Source organism: Centruroides sculpturatus, unplaced genomic scaffold (assembly GCF_000671375.1).
Source record: "Centruroides sculpturatus isolate CEXI.00-Female unplaced genomic scaffold, Cexi_2.0 scaffold417, whole genome shotgun sequence".
Classification (NCBI taxonomy): Eukaryota; Metazoa; Arthropoda; class Arachnida; order Scorpiones; family Buthidae; genus Centruroides; species Centruroides sculpturatus.
Window position 1 is genome coordinate 1 of NW_019384686.1, and position 11658 is coordinate 11658.

Genomic DNA, 11658 nt, shown 5'->3' on the forward strand with positions numbered 1-11658 from the left:
AGCGTTATTTCATATATATTTAGTTAATAATAATTGATACTATTTCTTCCATATTTATAGAAATACATTAGAAACTGGATTACCCAAATTTGATGGGACCAGAAGTGTTTCAGATAGTTTAGAAACTCTTTTCTGTGTTTTGGGTTAATCAGGCACTATGCATTTAAAGTTTCATGTACAATAGTTAATGTTATTACTTCGAATTTAAAGTAATTTACTAAAAAATCGAACGTAATGTAATATATAGGCCTATACCAAAAATTTTATGACCTAATTAAGACGTTACAATCGACAGATAACGTAGTATTTACAAATATTATAATTCTTTTCTTATTATAAATGATTTAAGAATATTAAATTCAAAATTAATTTTATAAATTTTTTAGAAAGTATCTGAAGAATTGCATATGGTATTTGGAAAGGTAATAAACATTTTAAAAACTTAAATATTTTTTCTAATTTGAAATTTATTATAATTATATATATTGTACTATACATATATATATTTATATAAATTCTATTTATGACTTTTTTCAATATAACTAGAACGTAGAACCTTGTTTAAAATATAACATGAATATAAGCGAATTCTGGGTAAGTTATTTTTATTCATTTTCCTATAAGAAAGTAAGTAAATTAACATTTTATTGTATAAATTTTAAATATTAATTAATTAATCTAGTGAATAATTTAATATCTTTTTAATATTTACCAAGATGTCAATGTTATGATTAACTTGAATTTTTTATAGATTGATAACAAATGTTCGAATATAATGTTTGAGGTATTGTTTTATTATTAACATTTTATTTAATATACCTTTTGTTTATATAAACTAATATTTTTATTTTGGTTCAATCTAAAACTTTTGTTAATTTTTTTAATTAAAAATTTAACAATTTAATTACATGAAATAAAATTTTCAGTCTCCTGAAAATTGCAAAACCTGGACGAAACATGTAATTGTATGTATGAATTGAACTATATTTTATAAAATATTTAATGTGTTTGTTACACATGTGTGTAATGTTATATATTTATTTTTAAAATAAATGTTTATAGTATTATATAAATACAAAACTTATAATTTGTTGTTAATTTTTATTATGTTGTTTTTAATTATAATTTACAGAATTGTCTCGCCACAATGTGTAGCAGAGTTAAAGAAAACGTCAAAGGAAAAGAAAAATATAAAGTGCAGTTTGCTAATGATTTTTATAAATGGATCACTTCTAAATGAAGTTTTATACTAGAAAATCTGTGGATCATTCAATCGAATTCCACTGTGTACAAGCAATATTTACTAATTGTCTTATTACTGATATTTCTTATGATTTCTTCATATAATATAAAGTATCAATATCATAGAATTGCCTAAGAAATGATGTATCTTTTGTTTGCTTTTAATAGCCTATATTATGTCTGTATCATTGTATACAGTATTTACAAATCTATCATGATAATATTATAAATTATGCGTGTTATAAATGTGTAAAGGAATTAATAAAAAAAATAGTGACTAGTATAGATTATTAGTAATAAATAAGTATAAAAATAAAATAAATACAGCCTACGATAATATTTATTATAAATTCAATAATTATATAAATTAAAATTAACAATAAAATAGTATATAAAAACAATCATTTTAAAAACAAACTGAAAGAAATATTTAAGGTAATTTAAACTAAATAAAGACAGTTTTGTGTACATAATACGTAATACTGTATAATGGAAGTGGTCATTATTTTTCTGGATGTTATATATAACAGAGAGAAAGTAAAACAAAAAAAACCCCTCAAAACAATCTTTAAATTTTTGAAGTAAGCACACCTTAAAACATCGAGAAATACAAAAAATTTCAGGAAATTTTTCTGCATGTATGGATGTTTGTGGATATACAGAAAAAGGTTTTTTTCATTCAACTTGAAGCTTAATAACTCATGTGTCTTTTGTCGAAAATTTCTGAATTTATGCGGGGAGTTTTGGGTATTAGGTGGATTAATGCTATTAAATTTTGATGGTTAAAGATCGAATGGATGGTGAGATAGAGTGGAGTCGCGTGTAGCATCTCCTGTAGAGTCGGACTTCATGAAGATTTTATTCATTATTAGCATTTAAATTTTGAAAACTTATCTCTATCTTCAAAATGAAGCTTTTTGTCATTTTATAATATTTAATAATATTAAACGTTTTTATAATAAAATACAATAAGAGATGGCACTGCTACCCAATTTTAAATGTTTTTTTCCGAGAAATTTACGTAATTGTTTGCTGGATTTTTTTATTTTTTGCATTCTTATTAATTTTTAAATTTTGTAGTATTCGTAGTGTTTAAAAATTTTCGTTTGAAATTTTAAAATATCCAATTACAATAGAAAGTATACACAATTCGTCAAGACAATTTTTTATATGTTTAATAACAATTGTATGGCATCAAAAATACAAGTTAAAGAATAGGTTACAAGTATTCCTTTAATTGACAATGGAAAATTAACTAGATATAAGCTTTACTCTATTTCTATTTGCTTCTTTTTCACTCTCTGTTAACTGTAGAGCAATCATGCACTTTTCGAAATAATCGGTTGTAAAACAGTTTTCTCTGAAAATTAAAAGAACAAAATTTTTAATTATTTCGTTTTTAACTTTAAAATACTTTATGATTTTACAAATTTTTACGCTGTATTTTATTATTTAAAATATTTCTTACTGTTTTGATTATTCTACCATTAATTAGAGTAATTTCGAAAAATTTTAACCGGAAATAAATATAAAAATTTAATACACGTGGTACAAAAATTAATTAATTGTTTCGATTTTGCTGTTTTCTTTTCTTTATTATCTTCAGCTTGCAACCTGAAACCCATTACCAGCAAATCAATGGATGGAAAGCGAAGCAGAAACAATCAGCAGACACCAGATGATCAGAAGAAGATAAAAGGCAAAGAACAGTTGGGTCAAAGAAAACAATAAAAGGAAAAGCAAGGAAAACGAAGAACAGAAAAGAAATTAAGAAGAGAAGAAATCGAAACGAAGGAGTGCAGAAGTAAAAGAGGCGTTCTGGCCTTGAATTGATGCCCGTTTTCAGAGACATTATAGACTAACCAGTTACTTAAACCCATTTATTGTAAATTGTTTGTTTATCTAAATACAGTATTAGGGGAACCCAGAGAGGAATGGGAAAGACGATTTACATATGAAATATGAGAGGTGAGGGAATTGATTCGCTCCCTGTCCTACACTCAGACTGCGACAATACGTCAGTGTGAATACTTGGTTATCGTGATTCACTTTGTCGTTGACCAATAAAACCTTGCTTCGTAATTTTTTTGATGAAATTACAAGTGTATCAACATTAAAACAATGAAAGTATATGGTATGTTTTATAATTTAACAAAATTTATATAGTCTAGTTTATTAAAGATTTGTTTGTTGTATTTTTAGAATGAAATAACGCAAAAAGTAATCATAAACTTTTTTCTCTACTTGATTTTTAGAAGCATGTGCTTTGGGACACAACGGGTGGGGCACAATGGGACGGGGAAGAAAAAGGTAAAGGAAAAGAAAAAACAACAAAGTCTAGTAAAAAAGAAGAACAAGGGGACGATTACTCGGGAGGAAAAGATGATACGACTTGCCTTTACTGCACCGAGGCTAACTCACAGTCGATTGAGGGTTAATGTTTATGTGTCGCATGCAAAAAATGGGCTTATATGTCTTGTGCGGGTTTTGACAGCGACGATGACGATTCCGTGCTGGTTTGTGAGTTTTGTAAGCAACAAGGCTATTTTTACTAATATTTGAGCACTAATCTCATTTCCCATTCTGCCCCGAGTGCGGGGCGGAACGGGATGTGGGCAAGCTTTTTTTTAATGATTTATTTTTCATACAAAATTATTGATTTTTAAAATTCTAATTTAAATAATTATGTGCCAAATATAATAAATAAAGGATATAATGTAATATTTTTGTTAGTTTTCTTTTACTGTTGACATAATTTTAACTTCTTCGTTAGCTACCCCATTCCGCCTCATGTTCCCCTAAATGNAAATATAATAAATAAAGGATATAATGTAATATTTTTGTTAGTTTTCTTTTACTGTTGACATAATTTTAACTTCTTCGTTAGCTACCCCATTCCGCCTCATGTTCCCCTAAATGTTTGTTACATTGCTGAACTGGTTTCTTTCAAAACTCTTTTTGCTCTGTGGACACTGAGACGGGACCCAAACTCATTTTGGGTTAAATCGTGGACCACGATGAGTTGGCCGGGTGATGAAGGATGGACCCAAAATGAGAGACGAATTTCGTTTCTCATTTTGATGTCATTCGTGAGAAACGAGAGATAAGTGACCAGAATACGGACCCAGATCTCTAGAGCGGTAGGCTGCATCCGTTGAACTGCTTACAGACAACGTCACACTACACTCAACACTCAATTGCTGCCTTTGACTAACATGGGATATGGAAACTACGGAGATTTCCTAATGAAAGCAATATATCTAATGTACCACGATCAAAATGATTCGAACGATGTTGGCACCTTACATCAGACAACCTGCACTAATTTACGACTAACAATTTCAGACCTTTTTGAAACATGTAAAAACGAACGTTCGAAAGGGAGCAGATTCGATTTTGCTAAACTGGAAGATTAAATCAAACATATCTTCTTTAATTTATTTTACGTGCATTGTTCATTTTGTAACAGCACAGCTTGCAGAATAAAATCATTTTTATATTCCGAATTTTTAGTTAACACACTCTTATGTTACATTTAATTTTATGAATTTATTTAGCAAATGTGTCGAATATCTTAATGTTTATATCATTTAGAATATGATTTTAAGTCATTTACAATTTTATATCTATTTTAATTACAGTTTATTATATTTACCTGCAACCAATTTCTATATCGATAGCCAAGTACAGTCGATAACAATCGTAACATAGATTAATAAGCCAATAAAATGTAGCACGATCTCTTTGTCCGTAACAGCCTAAAGCACTCATAAGTTCACTTTTAGCGAATTTAAACGAATGTAGCATCAAGCAAAATACGACTAAACATACGATGAGAGGTTTGTGCTGTATACGAAACATCGTTTTCTGCAGAAATAAAAAAAATTAATTAGAATACACTTAAAACTAATATTAGGCATAATAATAAGGGTTCGGACATCGCCAGGTTAAGAAAATCCACGTTCGTAGATTAAGATGAGAGTCATGTTCGAAAATTTCCAGTCATTTGGTCCATCAGTTCGTCACAGCACTGGCCCAAATGTAGGCTACTGGATCAGAAACACATCAACCATCTCTGTCATACACTATAGACAACAAACACCAACTCAGCCAACGTGCTAAGTGACAGCAACTGATTACCAACTTCAGCCACTGATCACCAAGATCGGAAACGCCAACGCATCGGGTGGACAGAAGAAATAACATTACAAAACTCCAAACAGCCATAAGAGCATACATATAGACATTACATGACCAATTCGTACAAAAATATCCACATCTCACTGTTCTAGACTAAAGGATTGTTGGTCAGAAATGAGAAATTAAACGCAACAATCTTATTCTGCGAATAATGCTTCAACATATGAAAGACCAAGTTGTACAACAGACACGTTAACACAAAACACTAGATCATAAGGAAGATCAACAGTAGTCACTCGTGAAAACATATCCAGCATAACATGTACCCATGGCCTGTTCAAAGCCTGTTCTTAGCTCGTCGATCCCATTGTTTGGAGTCTGTCAAGGCAGTTTCATGATAACGACGATAGGGACACTGTTACAGGCCACGGAATACCATGTGCTTTACTACATACGAGTTAGAGCGGAAGAAAATTCAAAAATAATTTATTGTCACATTTATCTTTTAAAAATCTATGTCGGATTTATAAGACTGTGAATTTATTTAACTATTCTTGAGAAAATTTATCGTTTTTTGCTATTAAAAATGTAAAATTGTAAAAATATGCTTTATTCAAAAACTGTCATTTGCACATGTATGAAGCCAACTGCATTTAAAGTAAAAAAGCTTCATTGTTTTTTAAGATAATAATTACATGTTAGATTAAGGTATTTTTAATACAGGTTTGTGGTTTAAGTTTCATATAAAACCAATCTTGTCACTATTTTTTTGTAGCTACTGATTGTGTCCTATCCTTGGTCTTTCTACGTTGCAAAACTTTAGATTGCATGTATGATAGATATTCCTCAAATGCCAGGCTTTAAACGTTGTCGCTTAAGTTCAGTTAAGAAAGCATCGTAATGGAAATGTAGGCTGCAAACTACTGACCTAAAGTGTCTAACAATAGATATGAGCTCCTTCCATACAGTCTCTCTCCATGCAGTGGTAGATTTAGCATTTGAGAGGCCTCAGGAGCCATTCAATTTTGAGGCTTCCTCTAAATATTTTCACTACCCCTAACCCCTACAATGTGCATTTTATGCCCATGTTTTTTACTATAGGCACTATACCAGTGATTCAAAAAAGTGAGACATAGAGAAATAACATCGAAAACTAACCAATATAAAATTACAACTGCCTGGCTGTATTTAAAAGGTTACTGATATTCAGATTGTATTAATTGTGAAAATTGAAACTTATTCGTACAAGAATTATTACGTCTCAATTGGTAAGTGTTAAAAACAAAAAAATCTAGCAATCTACGAATAATAAAAATTTATTCGTAAATTATTATATTAGATTTCACTATTGTTTGATAAATAATTAAGTGTAATTTAATTTAGAGAATACGGCTAAATTATTAATTATTTATATTATGAAAAAATTAATTAAAAAATATTTTTTTTTTTAATTTTGAGAGCTGAATTTTGAGGCCCCAGGCGCGTGCCTCGTGCGCCTGTGCAGAAATCCGCCACTGTCTCCAAGTATTATTTACTTTACAACATTTCAACTTACCTGTCATTAGGCTGCAGCAAGTTTCCTTTGGCCTTTTCTCTGGATATGTTTTTTATCCATGCCTTTCCTATACTATTCTGCGAAGGAAATTTATGAAATGACACGCCGGGTGTCTTCCCTTTCGTCTATTTGCAACGTGGTACGAAGCAATACACCATACCAGTTTATGTAACCTATGTCCTTAATTAATCAAACTATTGTCTTATTCGCCTTTGCGCTCATACAGATAAAATTATGCGAAACAACTTCACCAGAAACGTGTTCAACTAATACAACGTCATTGAAATGTGAAAATGAGCATAGCCTGTATCAACACTCCTAGCGACAAATTTGCTGGCAGACACTTTTTGAAGCTAAGAACAGGCCCTGATATATATGAGAAGACCATGCATGTACTAGTAAAAACATTAGCACAAATTAGCACAACAAACACAACTAGTAGTATAAAATGATTCTTGTTTGGGTAACTATATTAAATTTTCAATTGGTTATTAATATGCCTCAAAACCAAACTTATTATAACGAACACAGAAAACAGTCACTTTAAACATGCAATTTTCTGATTCATTCAATTCAAATTAGCTTGACTTGAGCGAAAATGTATTGAAAATATTACTATATTTAATTTACATTAGAACTATATAAAATTATAATTGCATTTAAGTTTTTAGTCATTAATTCTACATTTAAATCCTAATACTATACAGTTTACAACTCTAAATAAAGTAATAAAAGTTCTTTCACAATGCCGGGCTGCAATTTTCAATCATATTTTTAAGTTATTTAATTTATAATATATGCTCTCCACCTCAAATTAGTACTGTAGTGTCTTGCCCCTGTAAATCATACTTTCCCGTCGTACCTGTGATCTGTCTAACACTTTTGAGTGAAAATTTTTTTATCGAAATAACGTGTCTTCCAGTTTGCATCAGAAGTTCGTAAATTGTTAATTGGGTTTCCTGCCACTAAGGTTTTCATATCTGTTTCATTTTTCATGTATCTAAGTCCATTCTCGAGATTAAGGAAAGGCAGGCGGACAGACGGACAACAGTGGGAATTATAGATCTACAATTTTTTCAAATTGCAGCACAATAATAAAGAAACGTTAATAGTTTTATGGAAATTGACAAACATAATTGATGTGAACATATTATTTTCATGTAAAGAACGTGACTTTTATATGAAACTAGCAAATGAGCCCGGCATTGCTCGGGCAAACAATTTGGATGATTTGGTATATATTATACGTTTGGAAATTAAATTATTACTACCAAAACAAAAAATCGCATCTAAAAAATAAAACAATATAAGCAGTTATTCAGGTTAAGTCTTAATTCTCTCCCTCTCTCCTGCGAGGGAATTTCCAAAAATCCCTTCTTAATATGCATTTTCATGACGTACCCTGTGTACCAAATTTCACCACTTTAGGTTCAGCGGTTTGCTATGGGCAATGATGAATCAACAGTCACTCAGTCAGGACATGTAATTTTATATATTTAGATAATATGCTTCATAATGAGAACAACACACAGTAAAATATAAAAACTCATTGTTAATTCTAAATATATTAATAGAAATGATACATTAATGGACCACTTGTTTAATGAATTTGGCTTCAATGATTTAAAAATAAAAATCAATAAAAATTTGCTCTTAATGATACTACGACATGACATAAAAGTAACGTACAGAATAATCGAAACTAATTCGTAAACGTACGAGTATTCTTACCAAACAAGCGTAAAAATGGAATCGCTGTTCAGCTTCGAATGCTTTAATAACTGATGCTATAGAAAAACACGAAATATATATACTGTGTACGCTATATATGTAAATGTCAAATGTTTCACATAATTAATTAATGTAATTTTAATAATAAAAATAAAAATATCTGGAGAAATATATGAAATCTAATATTCTAATTTAATTTATTAAAAGGTAGAGAAGAAAGCAAAAGACTTGAGAAGCGAGAAGAAATACAATAATGTATAATNTCCAAAATTTATATCTTTGTTTGAAGAGTTATAAATTTCCTTTTTAACGACGGTCCTTTCTTTTCATTCGGCATTGTTATGGCTAAAATTTTTTCAATCAGTTTTGTGGACAGTAAAAATCGCAAAAAATAACTTCCTTTCACTATGTTGTTAAAAATATACACCCAATAGAAGTTTATGCTGTATTTTGGATCATTTCTGCGGTCCCCACTTATTGAAAGAGTATAAATGATCGAAAATTTAGTGATATATTTGAGTGTTTACGGTAACTGATGCACATCTGTCTAGAAACCGGTCTTCCCCTGAAAACTTTCAAGGGAATAACACGCCAACGTCCACAAACAGCTGTTTTCAAAGACTTTTAGCTCCGTATGCCGAACTGCGGCTCGTATTACGTGATCCGTTGCGATTTTTCTGTTATGTGAAGATAATTCGTTTCTAATTACCGTAAACCGCGTTGTAAAAATACCACATTGTAAAAGTACCGCGTTGTAAGAAAATTTCCACATTTTTCCAACCGCGTTGGAGCGAAAACGCGTTGTAAAGGTACCGAGTTGTAGGAGGCCTACCTGTAATATATTTAGAAAGCAGTTCCAATTTAGACCACATTTATCCTTTCCCGCATGCTTTTCAGGACAATATTTTAAGGTTCGAGATTTTCATCTGTGCTATCCTCTTCTGAATTAATTTGTTCAACCTCAGATCCCATCGCCACCGAATTTCCTTCATGAATCTATTCTTCTTCTAATTTTGGATATCTTCAAGATTTATATCATCAAAACTTTCTCCTCTTAGAAACTTAGCAAGTCTAGTATCACTTTAATTTTGTTTTCTGTTGTATGGATTACATTGAAGTTTTGAACTATTTGGCCATAAATTTTTCCAGCGTTTAATATTGATGGTTTTATTTATTTGATGGGCAAAGATATGAGATTAATACAATTCAAAAATGTGAACAGTTTCCATGTCTTTGTAAACTTTTGTAGATTAGTTATCCATTTTATTCACAACCTATTGCAAAGAGTTTGTGAATAACTCTTTGCAATAGCCATATTTAAAACTCATTACATGAGTTTTAAATATGGCTATGGTTCCCTGATCTGTGGCTAAAATAAAGAGTTGTATTCAGTGATAACAATATTATTTTAACATTCGGATGGTTTAAATTTTTAAAGTAATTTAGTCCAATATTAGTAAACTTTGAAAATCACATTTTTAGTTGTTTTATATAGTTACAGAGTAGTTTAGAAACCATTTCTGAAATAAATCAGCAGTTATCCAAGCTTATTTCTTTGAATTTATTTAATTTTTCTATCATATAATCAAAAACATTACAAATATCATGAAGTACATTGATTAATAAACTATGTGAATTATCAGCAATATATTTTTGATCTAGTTTTTGATATTTTAAAACATAACACCAGTAAAGATGATTTTTGAAATCACGAATGAAATCTTTTTTTAGTATTTGATAACGGGAAACTAAATCCCAATGTAGATAATCTTTTAGCTCACATAAAGTGTCATTTTTTTAATCGTTGGTATTATAAAACTATTCTCATATCTAATTTACGTATATATTTCTTAACAAATTTATCCGGAAGGAAGAAAGCAATGAAAGTTGAGACATCTTTCCCTGAAGTAAGCAACTATATTTAAAATATATATAATTAAATTATTATAGTAAAACGTTTAATACTAAGTAGTTAATTACAATTAACATAAAAGAGTTCAATATTATGAATTATTTCGTGAAGAAAATCACGACGGATTTTTTGCTTTATTTTATCTCCCGTTTAACACGGTAGTTGGGTTCTGGAAAAAAGTGTTATGTTGTGAAAATTCATGTTATACGAAACAAAGGACTAGCACAAAACATAGAATTTCGTTCCAAAAATTAACAAATGTATAGATACATTAATTTCTTCTTTATTAAGAAAAATACCTTTATTAAAATAATCAGTAATTAACTAACAATAACAATCAAAAGTATTGTGATTGTTAGTTAATTAGTGATTTTCTTTTTGGTAAAATAATGCCATCTCTTAAGCTTTCTTGATGACCTTGATCAGAAGTATCTTGATTTTTCTCTACATTTTTTCAGAAAATCTGATATTTTTATTTGCTTGAATTTGCCTAACTTTTATTACATGGAGCCATGCATTTCTGAAGTTCTCTCTTAATCGATTTTTCTTTTAGAAGAAAGTAGAGGTAGGCCTCCTACAACGCGGCAGATACGTTCCTTGAAAATACCGCGTTGTGGAAAATCGCGTTATAGGAGACACCAACTTAATACAAAAACTGGGATTCCGTTCTAAAAAGAGAAAAACTTGGCGTTTGAATGGCGTTTTTTGAATTTTTCAAACCAGCCATTGCTAGCCACGAATTTAACACTGGTTTCATCAGCTGACGACTGTCCCATTTGTTTTAAATAATCAAATATTTTTAAGGCTTTGTGTTTAAGTGCAGTTTTATTTAAAGGCAACCGTTTCTTGTTCATATCTTCTACCCATAATATTAGCGCTTGTTCTATTTTTTCCATTATAAGTGCTCTCGGACGAGCAACATTTTTCGCAAGAATAGATGATCCGGATGCGACCAAATTTCTGATCTTTTCTCCCGATTGCTTAATCGACCGAATAGTCGACTCATTTAAATTAAAATGCCTACTAATATCAGCTATCCGCTCTTGATTTTTAATTCGATCCAAAATTTCTATCTTTG

General features: G+C 30.0%; 1 protein-coding gene across 1 annotated transcript; it reads right to left on the reverse strand.

Annotated features, from left to right (window-relative positions):
* Positions 1 to 2395: 2395 nt before the first annotated feature.
* On the reverse strand, positions 2396 to 8714 carry LOC111627051 (crustacean hyperglycemic hormone-like). Its single transcript, XM_023370598.1, has 3 exons — positions 8669 to 8714; positions 4898 to 5109; positions 2396 to 2602 (listed from the first exon to the last, which is right to left on the reverse strand). Exons 2-3 carry the CDS (start codon positions 5101 to 5103, stop codon positions 2494 to 2496), a joined length of 315 nt encoding a protein of 104 aa, XP_023226366.1. The 5' UTR covers positions 5104 to 5109; positions 8669 to 8714; the 3' UTR covers positions 2396 to 2493.
* Positions 8715 to 11658: the final 2944 nt, after the last annotated feature.

What these genes read in the sequence shown, in the direction of transcription:
- LOC111627051 (XM_023370598.1), bottom strand. Translation starts at nt 5,103, where the DNA reads ATGTTTCGTATACAGCACAAACCTCTCATCGTATGTTTAGTCGTATTT. An exon ending in GATATAGAAATTGGTTGCAG is followed by an intron (nt 2,603 to 4,897) that starts GTAAATATAATA and finishes TTTAATTTTCAG; the next exon opens with AGAAAACTGTTTTACAACCG.